We start from the raw sequence: 18,519 nt of genomic DNA on the forward strand, positions 1-18,519 counted from the left end.
CCAAAAAATTACCAGTTCTAGTCATTTTTATGGTAGCATGGTGAGTTTCCTGTCACTAGATACATTAAAGCATGTAAAGATGGACTGTTTATCAGAATTGTGGTAGAAAAAGAATTAATGCAGAACTTTAGATGACAGCTTTCCTTTAAAGTCCATTCTGAATCACAGATAATGCATATATTAATAAAAGATGTAATCATTAATCTAAAAGTAGAATGATATATCTAAACCATGGTTGCATCAAACCATGGTTGCATCATAGTTTTTTTCATAGGTTTCTGTTTACTGAACACTCTACACTGTGTTCTGAGCAACATTTGCTTGTATCTTTCCTTCGGGTAAAGCAAGAGAAGGGGACATGTCCCCAGTGGAAAGAGGAGAGTCAAAAATGGGAACCAGGAGGAAGGGATTAATCACTTTTTCACATAAAATACTAATTATTCTAAAGCAGAGTTGCTGATTTGAGACCTATCTCTGAGCCCCTGCAGGATGGGATTAGGACATGGACCCTATTACACTGTTAGTTACGCACTCTGCAAAGGTACCTTCAAGACACTCCGTTGCCCACAGATCACTCTCTGTTAGCGGCTTTCTCTTATGTGTATTCTGGAGGTCCCCTAACGGTGGAGGCAGCGTTGGGAGATGATCCTGAGAAACTTAGGTGACCATCACTGACCAGCAGAGCTGGCTCACGATAGGGCCCCAATCAAAATGCTTCAACTACAAAACGGATCAAACTTTTAAAGCACAAAATTAAAACAATCCTTTTAAGGATTCAAAAGAGGAACTGCATACTGAATATCTGACCAGCAACTGATGATGTTGTCCGGGGATGAATCTGATTGGCTCTCCCAAACAGCCGACCCAATCCAGAAACAGAGTAATGAGTTTCTAGGTTGGTAATATTTGAGATGTGGGTGGAGGGGGGCTCTTAGTCCTCACCGAGATTTTTCTGCTCCCCTGCACTTTGCCTTCTTCTGTTCTCCTGCATGGTGTGCCTTTGGTTCCCCCCAGGCTCCTGGACAGTAATTCTGCCAGTGATACTGATGGTGCTGAGCCCTCTCCTGGCTTGGGCTGGAAACACCCGAAGTAAGTGCACACCTTGGATGGTGAGCTGCTGTGGAGGGAGGAGGAGGAAGGGAGTTAGCTTTACCTCTCTGTCCAGGCCACATCCCTCAAAAATCAGCATCTTCTCCAGTGACTACTTATCTTTATCATGAGTGCTTGCATGCAGGCTCAGCCACTGCAGTCGTGTCCAACTCTTTGCAACCCCATGGACTGTAGCCCGCCAGGCTCCTCTATCCGTGGGATTTTCCAAGCAAGATACTGGAGTGGGTTGTCATGCCCTCCTCCAGCGGATCTTCCCAACCCAGGGATCGAACTCAAGTCTCCTGCATCTCCTGCATCGCACGCGGATTCTTTATCCACTGAGCCACCTGGGAAGCCCTATCTTTATCATATGAATCCTCCATTCCTTCCACAAACGAAAGGCGCCTGGATACTTGCCCTCGTTAGGAGACCTGCCCAAGGAGCCTTCATATATATGCATATAGCCTATTTCTTCTCAACTCTCTTCTAATAAAACCTCTCCAGTCTCACATCCCATTCCCTCAGGGTTTTTAGAGGATTTAGAAATGATTTCCAAAATAATTCAAAATGAAAACATTAAGGGGATGCAAAAGGAAGTAGAAAGACCTCTCCTGGAAGACCCTTCTTGGGTCCTCCACGGGATCTGTGACACTGCTTCCTGTCCCCAGTATGTGAGGATGTTCCAAGTGGCCTCCCCACTGTCTCCTCCTTTTTTCAATTAAAGTATCGTTGATTTACAGTATTGGGTCAGCTTCTGGTGTACAGCACAGCAACTCAGTTATACATACATACACATGATAAGTATGTGCTGGCCTCTCCTGGCGGCTCAGATGGTAAAGAATCGGCCGGTAGCGCAGGCGATCTTGCTTCGATCCCTGGGTCAGGAAGATCCCCTGGAGAAGGGAATAGCAACCCACTCCAGTATTCCTGCTTAGAGAATTCCATGGACAGAGAAGCTTGGCAGGCTTCAGTCTGTGGGGTTTCAAAGAGTCGGACACAACTGAGCAACTAGCACTTTCACTTTTTCATAGTTGATTTATAATATTGAGTTGGTTTCAGGTATACAGCACAGCAATTCAGTTACATATATATGTCGTATATGTATTCTTTTATATATATAGTATATATATTCTTATAGTATAATATATATATATTCTTTTTCAGATTCTTTTCCCCTTTAGGTTATTACAAATTATCAATTAGCATCCCCTGTGCTGTGCAGTAGATCCTTATTGGTTATCTGCTGTCTCCTTTTCTTTCTCCCTAAACCCCATGGTTTATAAGGTCTGTGTTCCTGGACTGGAGGTTCTCTGCCACAACTTGGGGTTAGTTTTCTCTCATTTCTCCTGCGGTGTAATGCACTCCGGAACTAAAGTGGGGATCCTCAGTACTCGGAATAACCCTGTAGTTAAAAAGCATCTAAGGGGCATTCTGTGATGCCTTAAAGAACTCAAGAAGAACTGAAAACCTGGCACAGGCCAGTGCTTATTGTGACTATTTTGAACCTTTCTATCCTCTCAGTTTCTGCTACATCGCCTCTTGATCTGGCCTGAACCTTCAAGAAGAGATTCAACTAATATAGAATGCGTGTGTGTGTCTTCAGTCGCTCAGTAGTGTCTGCCTCTATGCGATCCTATAGATCATAGCCCACTAGGCTCCTCTGTCCAAGGGATTCTCTAGGCGAGAATACTGGAGTGGATTGCCATGCCCTTTTCCAGGAGATCTTCCCAACCTAGGGGTCACACCTGCATCTCTCAAGTGTCCTGCACTGGCAGGTGGGTTCTTCACCACTAGTGCCACCTGCGAATCCCGGTATAGAATAGACCATATTAAATTATATTTTTATAAACCCCAAATAGTCACACATCAGCCATTTCATATGGTTCAAACCATGTACCCTGAGCAGGATACTGAGAGTGTCAAGGCTGTTTCCATCCCACGGGGCTGAAAGCCAGTAAGGAAGTCAAGGGAACTCATTACCTCTTGGAGTCTTAAGCCCAATTTTCATATGTTCATTCATCATGCCAACAGTTTTCCATAATCAGCCATCTTTGGTTGCCTCTCCCTCCATTTTTCTGTATTCTTTCCCCAACCATGTCATCACCATTACTGAAAATTCCCAAAGTTTGCACAAACCTGCAGCACTATAACAGACCCATTGGATGAGATGAAACTTCATAAAATGTTGCTTGTCTCTTAAAATCACCTGTGAATGTTTCTTTACAGTAGAAAGAAGAGAAAGAGGAAGTTAGTCCGAACTTCTCACAGGATATAGCAGAGACATAAGGTATAGAGTCTTCCCCAGTGGTCCAGTGGTTAAAACTCCACCTCCAACTGCAGAGGGCACAGGTTCAACCCTGGCTGAGGAATTAAGTTGTCATGATTACAAAACTGTGTTGGAGTGGGAGCCCCTTCCTGCTTTCCAGAAGCCCCACAAAAATTAATTCCCCAAACCATAAATGACAAGTACTTTTTTGAGCAACTATTATGTACTAGGCTCAGTGAATTCTATTTGAATAATACAGAGAAGTCCATTATGATCATGGAAATTACCTAATGACAAGAAACACTGAACCAAGAAAAACATTTGAAACAGTAGTAAATGCTGTTTATATGTGTATATTATATGTGATGAGTGAGTGTTAGCGTGTCTGACTCTTTGTTACACTATGGACTGTAGCCCACCAGGCTCCTCTGTCCATGGAATTCTCCAGGCAAGAATACTGGAGTGGGTTGCCATTCCCCTCTCCAGGGGATCTTCCAGACCCTGGAGGGATCAAACACAGGTCTGCTGCATTGCAGGCAGGTTCTTTACTGTCTGAGCCACATATTATATATATATAGATAGATAGATATAGAAATAGATATATAGTATTCACCTGACTTCAGTGCAAGTGTCTAGGGGGCTTTTCCTGAGAAAGTGACATCCAATAAATGATGAGAAGAAAACAATCATGAGAAAGATCTAAGGGACAAATACTCCAGGGACCAAGGGAAAGGTAGAAATGTGGGAAGATGTTTGCTGTGTTTAAGGGACAGAAAGAAGGTTCGAGCAGCTGAAACAAATAAAGCAGGTGGAGGAGTGGAATAAGGTGAGGTTGGAGAGAAAGTCAAGAGCCGAATCATGTTAGGCCCAAATGGCCATGATGAGAAATTTGACTTTTATTTATAGAGATACGTGAAGCTACTAAGGGAAGTTACAAAGTGAGTCCACTTGTATATTTTTTAAAATATTTATTTATTTATTTGGCTGCACTGGATCTTAGTTGTGGCACGCGGGATCTTCTATCTTTGTTGCGGCATGCAGATCTGTAGTTGCAGCATGCACGATCTTTTTTTTTTTTTTTAGTGGCAGCATGTGGGATTTTAGCTGTGGCACGTGGGGTCTAGTTCTCTAACCAAGGAGTGAACGCTGGCCTTGTGCATGGGAAGCTCAGAGTCTTAGCCACTGAACTACTGCCCTATATTTATTTTTTTTTAATAATTCTAGCTACCACATGGAGATTAGATTGCAGGGGTTCATGCATCCCGATGTTCATTCACTGCAGCATTTTTTACAATACCCAAAATGTGAAAGCAACTTAAGTGTCTATTGACAGATGAATGGATAAAAATGTGGTACATATATAATGGAATATTACTCAGTCATAAAAAAGAATGAAATTCTGCCATTTGCAACAATATGGATGGACCTAGAGAGTATTAAGATTAGTGGAATAAGTCAGACAGAAAAAATTGAATACTCTGTTATCACTTATAAGTGGAGTCTAAAACATAAAGCAAACAAATGTGTATGACAAAACAAAAACAGACTCACAAAGTGTGAACTAGTGGCTACCAGTGGGGAACCAGAAGGCAGGAAGAATGAGACAAGGGTATGGTATTAAGAGATGCAAAGTACTATGTATAAAATAAATAAGCAGCAAAGACATATAGTACGGCTCAGGGAAATATAGCCATTATCTTGTAATAACTTTAAATGGAGTATAATCTATAAAAGTATTGAATCACTGTGTTGTATACCTGGAACTAAAATAATATTGTAAATCAACGATACTGCAATTTAAGAAAAGACCCAAAAATTTACAAAGATATACACTCATATGGCATGTGTGTGTATATTTGTATCTCTGTATCTTTATACACAATGAAGCTACAGAACCATGTGCAACCAATAAGAGCGCTGAGACCCAGCTGACCTTTCTGTCAGCAGGTCAGAACTGCCAAAGGAATCTTGGCACCAAATTTTTAGAAAATCTGGCTTTCTGAGCTGTCCAGACTTGGAATGGTGGACCTGGGCTCACAGTTTTAATCTCCTACAACCCATCAATAGTTTTCATTACATTTAGCATAAAGTCAAAATCCTACTATTACCTACAAGTGCCTGGTTCCATGTAATTTCTCCAGTCTCATCTTTTAGCCTCCTTTCTCTCACTTTTTTGTGGTTCAGTGAACTGTCTTCTTGAGGAAGTTCATCAGTTAATTCTTTCAGCTTTTCCACACGTCTACTTCTTTTCCACATTTCTACTTAAAATGTGTCTCTCTTTTTCCCCTAAACACACACACTCTTCCTAGAGCTCTCAGCCACTTCCCCTAACACCTCATGCTTTAAGTGTCTTCAGAGACCGTGCCTCTGATGCCCTAACCTAGCTTAGGTCCTCCCATCATTCGCAGATCCCCACCCTGTTATCCTGACATTTCTCATTCCTGTATAAATTGCTGTGCATTTGGCTTCCGTCCATCACTTTCACTAAATGCCAAGCTCCACGAATAGAGGGACGGTGCACGTTTTCCCCTTCCTGGAATCTCAGGGGCAGCGAGGGTTTGGCAGGCGGGCAGTCCTGACCAAGCACGCACAGGAGGAATGGGGCGGCCGTGTTGCGGCAGAGGTCGTGGGGAGACTCAGCGCTGGTGTCTCCGCGGTGGAGGGTCCCAGGAGGAGGCGGTGGTGGGGACCCCGACCAGGCCACACTTGGCGACGCCAGGCAAGCCTGGTGGCCAAGAGGAGCCCGATCGGCTCAGGGGCAGAGCTCGTCTTCCCTGCGCGGCTGGCGGGGGAGGACGGACCAGGGCTCCGAGGGCCCGGGGAAGCCCTTGGGGGTCCCCGTTGCCCCGCGGCGCCGGGCGCCAGGTAACCAGGGCACTCCCGTCCCCACAGCACTCTTCATGGTGCAGGGCAAGTCCGAGTGTCACTTCTCCAACGGCACGCGGCAGGTGCGCTTCCTGGACAGGTACATCTACAACCGCGAGGAGCAGGTGCGCTTCGACAGCCTCGTGGGCGAGTACCGGGCGCGGACCGAGATGGGGCGGCCGGCGGCCGAGCGCTGGAACCGCTGGCCCGACGCCCTGCAGCGGGCCCGCGCCGCCGTGCACGATTTCTGCGCCAGCAACTACGAGTTCTTTGCAAGCCACACGGTGCAGAGGAGAGGTGAGCCGGGATGGGGGTGAGAGGTCGGTGCAGGGGAGAGGAGTGTGAGAGCGACCGAGACAGAGACGGAGAGACACAGAGAGACGGAGATAGAGAGACAGAGACACAGAGACAGAGACACAGAGAGACGGAGATAGAGAGACAGAGAGACGGAGAGACAGAGACACAGAGAGACAGAGAGACGGAGAGACAGAGGGAGACGGAGATAGAGAGACAGAAACACAGAGAGACGGAGATAGAGAGACAGAGACACAGAGAGAGAGACGGAGAGACAGAGAGAGACGGAGATAGAGAGACAGAAACACAGAGAGACGGAGATAGAGAGACAGAGACACAGAGAGAGAGACGGAGAGAGAGACGGAGAGACAGAGAGAGACGGAGATTTCAGAGGTGGAGACAGAGACAGACAGGCAGAGACAGAGACACAGACCGAGAGACAGAGAGAGAGACGGAGCTAGACTGAGTCCAGTGAGTCGGATGGGGGAGGACAGGGCAGGCTACGGGGGCCCCGTGAAAGCCTGCTGTCAGAAAGCTAGTGTGCGATTTTGTCAGTGTGCGGTGGACCGGGGTCTGAGAGGGGGAGAGAGGGGCGAGGTGGGAAGACAGATGCGGGGGACGGCGTCTGGGCCTCCTGCCGCCCAGGGAGGGCTGGCGGGCGGGTGGAGGGGAAGGCTGGCTGAAGTGGGGCAGAGATTCGGGAAGGGGCCTCGAGGTGTCCGTGGTTTGGGAGGTTTGGGGCGGGGAGCTGAGGAATGCGAAAGGACTGGGAGACTGAGAAGAGCTCCAGTCTGCTCTGGGCACACCCCTCACTGCTGAACCCTCCGCGGTAAGTGCGCTGGGGTCTGTGTGCAGCAGTGTTGCGCTGAGAATAAATTAGTGGGGGCACTAATTTCTAGGGGTGCAGTAGAGGGGAACCTCCCACACCCTTCTGACCTTTCTGAAGCTGCTTCTAGTTCTAAATTTCCGACTACTTTTTTGCTTTCTTGGTATGTACATGTTTACATATTTGAAATGATTATGAAGCCAACTTCCGGATATAATTTTGTTACTTAATATTAACATACTAATATTACCATGTTTATAATGTAATACTACTTAGGTAGTTACATATTAACCCTTTGTATTGTTGTAAACAATTTACCTGGCACTCCCCATTGTAAATTTTATTTTCCATATTGTCACTTAGTTGGAAATTTATATCTTATTGTTTTTAGCTTATATTTCTTTTATTTCTAAAGTTCTCTTTTATCACTTTTTTTTTTTTTGCCAGTTGTAATGACTGCTCCCGGAGAAGGCAATGGCACCCCATTCCAGTACTCTTGCCTGGAGAATCCCATGGACGGAGGAGCCTGGTGGGCTGCAGTCCATGGGGTCGCTGAGGGTCGGACCCGACTGAGCGACTTCGCTTTCACTTGTCACTTTCAAGCACTGGAGAAGGAAACGGCAACCCACTCCAGTGTTCTTGCCTGGAGAATCCCAGGGACAGCGGAGCCTCGTGTGCTGCCGCCTATGGGGTCACACAGAGTCGGACACGACTGAAGTGACTTACCAGCAGCAATGACTGCTCCAAACACTATTAATCTGTTATCGCTGGGGTCCATGTGTTTTTCTCAGTAATTTTATGACTTCTCTATGCAGTAAGATTATTAACATTTTGAGTCAACATTTTCTCCAGTTTGCGGTTTCTATTAGATTCTGTTTAATATTTTCCATGTTAAGTGTTTAACAGGTTTTATTTACTGAAATAGAAACAGCAAAATTGTGACTAATGGTTTACCATCAATCTTAAATCTACTATTTCATGTTTCTGTACAAATGCATCCCCCACTTCTTTCTTTTAAAATAATTGTATTTACCTAGGGCCTGACAGTATTAGAGAAGGAAATGGCAACCCACTCCAGTACTCTTGCCTGGAAAATTCCATGGACTGAAGAGCCTGGTGGGCTACAGTTCACGGGGTCGCAAAGGGTCAGACACGACTGAGTGACTTCACTTTCACTTTGATAGTGTTAGAGATTGTTTCAGATGTTGAGTCCCAGGCCGTACTCTGATCACAAATGTCAGTTTAGGAGAGATAATTCTAAAATGATAACAATTCCAAACATTGTTGTACAATCACTCAGTCACGTCCAACTCTGTGACCCTATGGACTACTGCACACCAGGCTTCTCTGTCCTTCACTGTCTCCCAGAGTTTGCTCAGACTCATGTCCATTGAGTCAATGATGCTGTCCAACCATCTCATCCTCTGTCACCCCCTTCTCCTGCCTTCAGTCTTTCCCAGCATCAGCATCTTTTCCAACAAGCCAGCTGTTCACATCAGGTGGCCAAAGTATTGGAGCTTCAACTTCGGCATCAGTCCTTCCAATGAGAATTCAGGGTTGATTTCTTTTAGGATGGACTGGTTTGATCTCCTTGCTCTCCAAAGGACTCTCAAGAGTCTTTTTTAGCACCACAGTTCAGAGCGGTTTCTCTGCTCTTCCTCAGTAGCATAGTGGACACCTTCTGACCTGGGGGGCTCATCTTTCAGGCTCATTCTTTCTGCCTTTTCATACTGTTCATGGGGTTCTCAAGGCAAGAATGCTGAAGTGGTTCGCCATTCCCTTCTCCAGTGGACCATGTTTTGTCAGGACTCCACCATGGCCCGTCTGTCTTGGGTGGCCTTGCACGGCATGGCTCACAGTTTCATTGGCTTACACAGGCTGAGATCCATGTGATCATTTTGTTAGTTTTCTGTGTTTATAGTTTCATTCTGTCTGAGCTCTGATGCATGACAATAAGAGGCTTGTGCAAGCTCCCTGATGGGAGAGACTGGCTGTGGGGAAAACGGGGTCTTGCTCTGAGGGTAGGGTCATGCTCAGTAAGTCTTTAATCCAGTTTTCTGCTGATGGCTGGGGCTGTGCTCTCTCCCTGAGGCAGCCCAGTCCTGGATTCTGCAGTCTCTGAGCTAGGGCTATCGGCTCTAAGGATAGGGCTAATGGACGTAAGCCTCCTCCAAGTGGACGTAAGCCACACACCACGCCTCCCAGGACTGCCGCTGCCAGAGCCCCTGTCCCTGTGGGAGGCCACTACTGACCTGTGCCTCTGCAGGAGACCATCAAACACTCACAGGCAGGGCTGGCTCAGTCTCTTGTGGGGGTCACTGCTCCTTTCCCTGGGTCCTGGTGTGGGCAAGTTTTGTTTGTACTCTCCAAGAGCCTCTGATTGAGCCCCTCCTACCATCTTGTTATGGTTTCTCCTTTGTCCCTGGATGTGGGGTATCTTTTCTTTGGTGGGTTCCAACATCCTGCTCTCAATAGTTCAGCTGCTAGTTGCAATTTTGGTGTTCTTGCAGGAAAAGATGAGCTCACGTCCTTCTACTCTGCCATTTGTATAATGTCAGACAGCTATAATCAGATCCAACTACTATAATAAACTACCATAAACTGCTTTATGTTAAAAATGACATAAATGTATTTCTCACAGCTTTAGAGAAGAATAAGTCCAAAATCAAGGCACAGGCAGATTCAGTGTCTGGTGAGATCCCACTGTGACTTTCTTTGGAAAAAAGGGAGACAAAGGGAGAGATTCGTCAGCTGAGTATAAAGCTATAACAACTTTTAAAATGATGAGCTCTCCTTGCTGCTTTTCCTGTGCAGGACTTATGTTTTCCTTGAGACACCCCTCGTGGAGAATGACCTCTGAGGCCCGTCTCTGCTGCTCAGGGGAAGAACAGTTTCCATGCAGCTCTACAACTCTACCAACCCCACTGCTGTTCTCTCATTTATCCTTAAGCTTTGAATCGTATTTTCTTTCATAGTAAAAAAAAAAAAATTTCAACGAGTAACTAACATATGTTGAGCACTAAGTTCCAGCCACTCCACACAACCTGTGGGACTTTAGTTCCTCGATCAGGGGTTGAGCCAGGCCCTTGGCAGTGAGAGTGCAGAGTCCTAACCATTGGACCACCAGGGAATTCCCCCAGCTGTTTCTTAACATAGTTTAAGTCTATCAAGTCTTTTTTAAAAATATGATGGTCAATATTTTTTATTGAAGTAGAGTTGATTTACAATGTTGTGTTAATCTCTGCTGTACAGCAAAGTGATTCAGTTACATACATTCTTCTTTTAATACTCTTTTGTTTTCCATTATGCTTTATCATAGATACTGAATATAGTTCTCTGTGCTATACAGTGGGACCGTGTTGTTTATCTGTTCTGTATATAATAACTTTCATCTACCAACCCCAGACTCCCACTCCATTCCTCCCCCAAGCCCATACCCCTTGACAACTACAGGTCTGTTCTCTGTGTCCATGTGTCTGTTTCGTAAATAAGTTCATTGTGTCATATTTTAGATTCCACATATAAGTGATAGCATGTGGTATCTGTCCTTCTCTATCTGACTGACTTCACTTAGTATGATCATCTCTAGGGGCATCCATGTTGTTGTAAATGGCATTATTTTGTTCTTTTTTATGGCTGAGTAGTAGTCCATCTTGCAGAAGGCAATGGCACCCCACTCCAGTACTCTTTGCCTGGAGAATCCCATGGATAGAGGAGCCTGGTGGGCTGCTGTCTATGGGGTCACACAGAGTCGGACATGACTGAGATGACTTAGCAGCAGTAGTCCACCTTTTATATATATATAAATTTATTTACTTTAATTGGAGGCTAATTACTTTGCAATATTGTATTGGTTTTGCCATACATTGACATGAATCCACCATGGGTGTACGTGTGTTCCCCGTCCTGAACTCCCCTCCCACCTCCTTCCCCATCCCATCCCTCTGGGTCATCCCAGTGCACCAGCCCCGAGCATCCTGTATCATGCATCCAACCTGGACTGACGATTCATTTCACATATGATAATATACATGTTTCAGTGCCATTCTCCCAAATCATCCCACCCTTTCCCTCTCCCACAGAGTCCAAAAGTCTGTTCTATACATCTGTGTCTCTTTTGCTGTCTCGCATGCAGGGTTATTGTTACCATCTTTCTAAATTCCATATATGTGTGTTAGTATACTGTATTGGTGTTTTTCTTTCTGGCTGGCTTACTTCACTTTGTATAATGGGCTCCAGTTTCATCCACCTCATTAGAACTGATTCAAATGTATTCTTTTTAATGGCTGAGTAATACTCCATTGTGCATATGTACCACAGCTTTCTTATCCATTTGTCTGCTGATGGACATCTAGGTTGCTTCCATGTCCTGGCTATTATAAACAGTGCTGCCATGAACATTGGGGTACACGTGTCTCTTTCAATTCTGGTTTCCTTGGTGTGTATGCCCAGCAGTGGGATTGCTGGGTCATAAGGCAGTTCTATTTCCAGTTTTATAAGGAATCTCCACACTGTTCTCCATAGGGGCTGTACTAGTTTGCATTCCCACCAACAGTGTAAGAGGGTTCCTTTTTCTCCACCCCCTCTCCAGCATTTATTGCTTGTAGACTTTTGGATCGCAGCCATTCTGCCTGGTGTGAAATGGTACCTCATTGTGGTTTTGATTTGCATTTCTCTGATAATGAGTGATGTTGAGCATCTTTTCATATGTTTGTTAGCCATCTGTATGTCTTCTTTGGAGAAATGTCTATTTAGTTCTTTGGCCCATTTTTTGATTGGGTCGTTTATTTTTCTGGAATTGAGCTGCAGGAGTTGCTTGTATATTTTTTGAGATTAGTTGTTTGTCAATTGCTTCATTTGCTATTATTTTCTCCCATTCCGAAGGCTGTCTTTTCACCTTGCTTATAGTTTCCTTAGTTGTGCAGAAGCTTTTAATTTTAATTAGGTCCCATTGCTTATTTTTGCTTTTATTTCCAATATTCTGGGATGTGGGTCATAGAGGATCCTGCTGTGATTTATGTCAGAGAGTGTTTTGCCTATGTTCTCCTCTAGGCGTTTTATAGTTTCTGGTCTTACATTTAGATCTTTAATCCATTTTGAGTTTATTTTTGTGTATGGTGTTAGAAAGTGTTCTAGGTTCATTCTTTTACAAGTGGTTGACCAGTTTTCCCAGCACCACTTGTTAAAGAGATGATCTTTTCTCCATTGTATAGTCTTGCCTCCTTTGTCAAAGATAAGGTGTCCATAGGTGTGTGGATTTATCTCTGGGCTTTCTATTTTGTTCCATTGATCTATATTTCTGTCTTTGTGCCAGTACCATACTGTCTTGATGACTGTGGCTTTGTAGTAGAGCCTGAAGTCAGGCAGGTTGATTCCTCCAGTTCCATTCTTCTTTCTCAAGATTGCTTTGGCTATTTGAGGTTTTTTGTATTTCCATACAAATTGTGAAATTATTTGTTCTAGCTCTGTGAAAAATACCATTGGTAGCTTGATAGGGATTGCATTGAATCTATAGATTGCTTTGGCTAGTATCCTCATTTTCACTATATTGATTCTTCTGATCCATGAACATGGTATATTTCTCCATCTATTAGTGTCCTCTTTGATTTCTTTCACCAGTGTTTTATAGTTTTCTATATATAGTAGTCCATCTTATATATGACTCATCTAACTCAAAGAGGTAAGTTTGCTTCATTATCTTCCTTAGAGATAAGAAAGTTGAGGCACAAAGTAATTTAAAAACTCTTCCAGAATTAACCAGATAGAAGCAGAGCCTGGGTTTGAACCCAAGGAGCCTAGTTACAGAAATCACACTTTTAATGAATATACCCTGTGTCCTGTAAAAAGTATAAATACTGCAGTTCAACAATAAGTAACTCCTTCAAGTTATGAAAAAGAAACCCCACAATTTTCCTCAACATCTCTCAACTCTAATAGGGGTTGGAGGTTTTGGGGTTAAATTCAAGCAAGGTTCATGGCACCACATCCTCTGAAGCCACATGGGAAGCCTCGCCTGTCGGAGGCTGCAGTCTGGTCAGGAGACTTAGTCTGTCTCCCGCAATAACTCCTGCTGTGTTTTCTCTCCTAGTTGAGCCTACGGTGACTGTGTATCCTGTAAAGAGTCGGCCTCTACAGCACCACAACCTCCTGGTCTGCTCTGTGAATGGTTTCTACCCTGGCCACATTGAAGTCAAGTGGTTCCGGAACGGCCAGGAAGAGGACTCTGGGGTGGTCTCCACAGGCCTGATCCCTAATGGAGACTGGACCTTCCAGATCATGGTGATGCTTGAAATAGTTCCTCAGGGTGGAGAGGTCTACACCTGCCATGTGGAGCACCCCAGCCGGATGAGCCCTGTCACAGCAGAATGGAGTGAGGAGCTCTCTGATCTCATAAGTTTCTCAGCCACCACAGAGGGGGCCCACTTACCCCCAAGTGTCAGGTTTCTCCTCTCCCCACACAAGTGTCCATGGGCTCCATGTTCTCGTCTCATTCAGCTGAGGTTGTTGGGGTTGCCCTGTGACGTCCTGTGATGGAGATCCTCCAATAGTTTGCAGATATCCCTGATGACTTCTGTAAATGCCTGGGCCCCCTGGGGAGCCAGTTCTGCCCAGCAAGCAGAGCCTCCTGTGACCTCCTGGGCACCAGTCCTCTGTGTCAAGTGGGCTTGTGCTTCGGACACTCTTGCCCTGAGTTGTTCACTGTGATCTGAGAAGGGGCACACCCCCTCCAAGGACCTTCCTGACCTGAGGGAAGTTCAGTCCCAGCTCTGCCTTTTATTAGCTCTGTCAGCCAAGACAGACTTCCCCACCTCATCCAGTCCCAGGCTCCTCATCTGTCAGATGTTGAAGATGTGTGGCCTTCTATCAGGGCTGGGATATTTAAATGATTCACTGCCTGAAACTTGTAGTAACTCAGCTTGAATTTTCATCTCTTTTCTAGGAATGGCCAATTATTTCAGTTTTTTCAGAGCAGGCTTCTTCCCCCCAATTTCAATTACAGAAGTTGGATTTGGGATAAAAATCACTCAGAAACTGGCTTCTTTTCTCAGGGGCACAGGACAAATCTTCACAAGAAAAGATGCTGAGTGGAATCGGGGCCTGTGTTCTGGGTCTGCTCTTCCTTGGGATGGGGCTGCTCTTCTACATCAGGAGGTAAGGGACCTGTTGGCAGCTGAGACGCCCCACAGATTGTTTGGAGGAAGAAATATGGCTTTACTCAATGAAGTTCTCTGAATACAGCCTTTGTCTAGTTGATCTTAACTTTCCTAGAAATCCAGAAAGTACCTATGGGTGAAATATAAGAGGTGATGGCCTGTAGAGATAAGAGAAGGGTTAGCATGCACGGAGATCTCAGATGGAAATCCTTGGGCAAATGCAAGAAGAGACACTAAGGCTGATGAAATGGTGCTGGATTTGTGTGATGGAAGCTTCCTAGGTCATATGCATTCCAGGGTCTGCTCCCCTGTCCACCCTGGTATTCAGTGATGCAAGCTGTGGTGTTGAGAAATCTCAGGGGGTGGTCAGGGGCTGAGACACTGTATCCTGAGAATGTGCCTCCTCCCTCTCCTTTCCCAGGGGACACTGGGCCTCAGCCAAGGTAATGCCCTTTCATCCCCTTTTAGAGAGAGATTTGGTCTCCTAGGAACAGTGGTGGAGATGACAAATGAGGCAACAGACAAAATGAGAAAGACTGAATTCTGACTAGGCAGTTTGCAGTAAAGCTTTGCACAGTTAATAAGAGAACAGACTTGTGTTTGCCAAGGGGGAGGGGGTGGAGAAGAGAGAGATTGGGAGTCTGGGATTGGCAGATGGATATTATATACAGGATGGATAAATACCAAGGTCCTACTGTATAGCACAGGAAACTCTATATCCTGAGATAAACCATCATGGAAAAGAACTTTTAAAAAATGTATGTATGTGGGGTTTTCCCTGGTGCTCCAGTGGTTAAGAAGCCACCTCCTGATGCAGGGGACACAGGTTCAATCCGGGGCTGGGGAATTAAGATCCCACATGCCACAGGGCTAATAAGCCTGCATGCCACAGCTACTGTGTCCATGCACCCTAGAGCCTGGGCTCTGCAACAGGAGAAACCACCGCAGTGAGAAGCCCACCAGCCGCAACTAGAGAAAGCCTGTGCCCCACAACAAAGATCCAGTGCAACCGTAAATAAATGAAAAGTAAAATTTAAATGTATATAGGTGTATAACTGGGTCACTTTGCTGTACAGCAGACATGAAAACAGCACTGTAAATCAACTATATTTCAATAAAATTAACAAATAAAGACTGCCAGCCCAGCAGCCACCAAAGGGGCATCTCTTCAATTAAAACTCTAAAAATAATAAAATAAGAGGCCCATGGCCTGAGGTTGCTGTGGTTCAGGGAGGCTTAAGACTGATTTCCGCCTTCTTACTGCAGAGCTCTCAGGGGAGGCCCCCAGGAAGTGGGGAAGAAGCAGCGTGAAGCGGTGGTATGGAAACAGCCCTCTCCTCTGTCCCCTGCAGGTCTCCTGAGCTGGAGCAGAGACCATGACACTCAGACAAGAACCTTCAGTCCCAGCTTTTTTGCAGCTTGAAAAGGTTTCCTGCTTCAGACTGTGGGCCTCTTATTGTATTACTTTCAGAGTTTTTAATCGAAGAGATGCCCCTCTGATGGCCTCTTTATTTGTTAATTTTATTGAAATATGGTTGATTTGCAGTGTTGTTTTCATTTCTGCTGTACAGCGTTCAGTCCTCACGACGAGAGTACTTTCTCAGGGTCTAATTTGCTCTGGGTTGAATGACCCTGCAGAAAAAGTCCTGGGTGGCTTCTTCGGCCCCTCCCTGCACCCAGAAGTCCCCAGGATTGATCCCAGTACCTTATCTTCATTCTTTCCTGGTCCTCTTTGTTCTCTATCCCTGCTGCCTCCCTCCATACACATTTCTTTATATGTATTTTTTGAAATACAAGAGAGTGGAATCTTTGTACAGGTTAGACAAGGCATGGTGTGTATTCATGAGAGCATAAGTCGGAAGTCAGTTTCAACTGCTCAGTGATCTCATTCCTCTAACTAAGTTCCTTTAAGGTTAGAGAGGAACAGAAATGGGCAAACAGGGAAGGAGCCAAAGGGCTACTTTCCAAAAGCAACAAATTTGAGTAAGGTGATACATAGAAGCAGAAAACTGCAACTGTGTAATCAGAACAGAGTTTTTAACATTTTCTCATAGCATAAAGATTAAAGAGGGGAAAGGCAGAAAAATAGCTATAGCTACTTCAACTTGGGAACAAATACAACACAAAAGGGGCTCTTTTGAGACAACAAAAAATACAAACAGGGAAGGGAAAAAGTACAGAAGCCGAATAGGTAAATGAAGATAAAATGCTATCAGCAGGAAAAAAAGACTATTTTATCTAAGATACGTTTTTTTATATAAATTTATTTATTTTAATTGGATTCTAATTACTTAACAATATTGTATTGGTTTTGCCATACATCAACATGAATCCGCCACAGGTATAGACGTGTTCCCCATCCTGAACCCCCCTCCCTCCTCCCTCCCCGTACCATCCCTCTGGGTCATCTCAGTGCACCAGCCCCAAGCATCCAGTATCATGCATCGAACCTGGACTACGATATGTTTTATACGAACTTCATGGTGGCCACAAAACATAAATCTAGAGCAGAGATATGAAACATTAAAAAAAAAGGGAAATGAAGAAGACGTACTACAAAGCCACCAAGTTAAAATGGCAGATAGAAACACAAGGAAAAAGGAAGCAATAGAGATCCGAAAACAACCAGAAAACAAAAGAGAAAATAACAGTACTGTGTCCTCATCGATCAATAATCACCTTAAATGTAAATAAGTTGAATCAGCCAATCAAAACACACCACTGGTAACCACTTCTCTGTTCATTGTATCTAAGCATTTATTTTTGTTTGATATGTTTTATTTATTTTGTTTTGCTTGTTTTTGCATTCCACATATTATGAGTAAAGTCATACAATATATATCTTTCTCTATCTGACTTATTTTACTTGGCATCACACCCTCGAGGTCCATCCATGTGGTTGCAAATGGCAAGACTTCACCTTTTTTATGGCTGATAGCACTCCATTGTATAAATACATATATATATATATATATATATATATATATATATATATATATATATATACCACATACCGCATCTTGTTTTAATCCATTCATCTGTTGGTGGGCATTTAGGTTGTTTCCATAGTTTGGCTATTGCAAATATTACTTTGATAAACATGTGGATGCATATATCTTTTTGAGTTAGTGTTTGCATAGTCTTTGGATAAGTACCCAGAAGTGGGAGGAGGGTGAAATGGATAAAGGGGATCAACTGTATGAAGGTGAATGGAAACTAAATTTCTGGCATGCTCTAGTGTACACAAAAGTAGAAATAAAATGTTTTAATGCAAAACTTATATAGTGTTATAAATTAATGTTCATTTCAGTTCAGTTGCTCAGTCATGTCCAACTCTTTGTGACTCTATGGACTGCAGCATGCCAGGCTTCCCTGTCCATCACCAACTCCTGGAGCTTACTCAAACTCATGTCCATAGAGTCAGTGATGTCATCCAACCATCCCATCCTCTGTTATCCCCTTCTTTTCCTAAATTAATGTTACCTCAATAAAAAATAAATTTAAAACAAGAAAAAAATCTATAATTTACTAAAACATTAAATTTTACATGTAGAAAGAATGAAATTGTGGTAAGCTAATTACACCTCAGGAGATTTGTTAAAATAATCTTTTTTTTTTTTTTAAGAAAAAGAGTCTACCTAAGCAAGACAGAAGACCTAGAAGACATAAGTAAAAATATGTATTTGAATAAAAATTAAAAATATATTTGCATGGATAAAATAAGTTTTAAAGAAATATGTAAAGCTCAGGAAAACTTTGTAACACATAAGGCTGACAATTGGATTAACTTTCTTATCATCTAAAATTGCCAACAAATCTATAAATAAATAAACAAAAATAAACAACAGAAAATTGGTCGAAGATCTAGACTATTTACAGATGATAATATACCAAAGGCCATTAAGCATAAAATATTTACTGAAACACACCAATAATCAAAAACATACAAATTCAGATAGCAATATGATGAAATATTTCTCCCCCAAATTGGCAAATGTAGTAGTCTGGTTTTGTAAATAAAGGAT

At 43.8% G+C, this 18,519-nt stretch overlaps 1 protein-coding gene across 1 annotated transcript; it reads left to right on the forward strand.

Moving 5' to 3' along the window:
- The first annotated feature begins 983 nt into the window (after positions 1-983).
- Positions 984-15,874, forward strand: LOC138069748 (DLA class II histocompatibility antigen, DR-1 beta chain-like). Its single transcript, XM_068961090.1, has 5 exons — positions 984-1,089; positions 6,248-6,517; positions 13,429-13,710; positions 14,390-14,492; positions 15,847-15,874. Exons 1-5 carry the CDS (start codon positions 990-992, stop codon positions 15,872-15,874), a joined length of 783 nt encoding a protein of 260 aa, XP_068817191.1. The 5' UTR covers positions 984-989.
- Positions 15,875-18,519: the final 2,645 nt, after the last annotated feature.

Source organism: Capricornis sumatraensis, chromosome 22 (assembly GCF_032405125.1).
Source record: "Capricornis sumatraensis isolate serow.1 chromosome 22, serow.2, whole genome shotgun sequence".
In the NCBI taxonomy this organism is placed as follows: domain Eukaryota; kingdom Metazoa; phylum Chordata; class Mammalia; order Artiodactyla; family Bovidae; genus Capricornis; species Capricornis sumatraensis.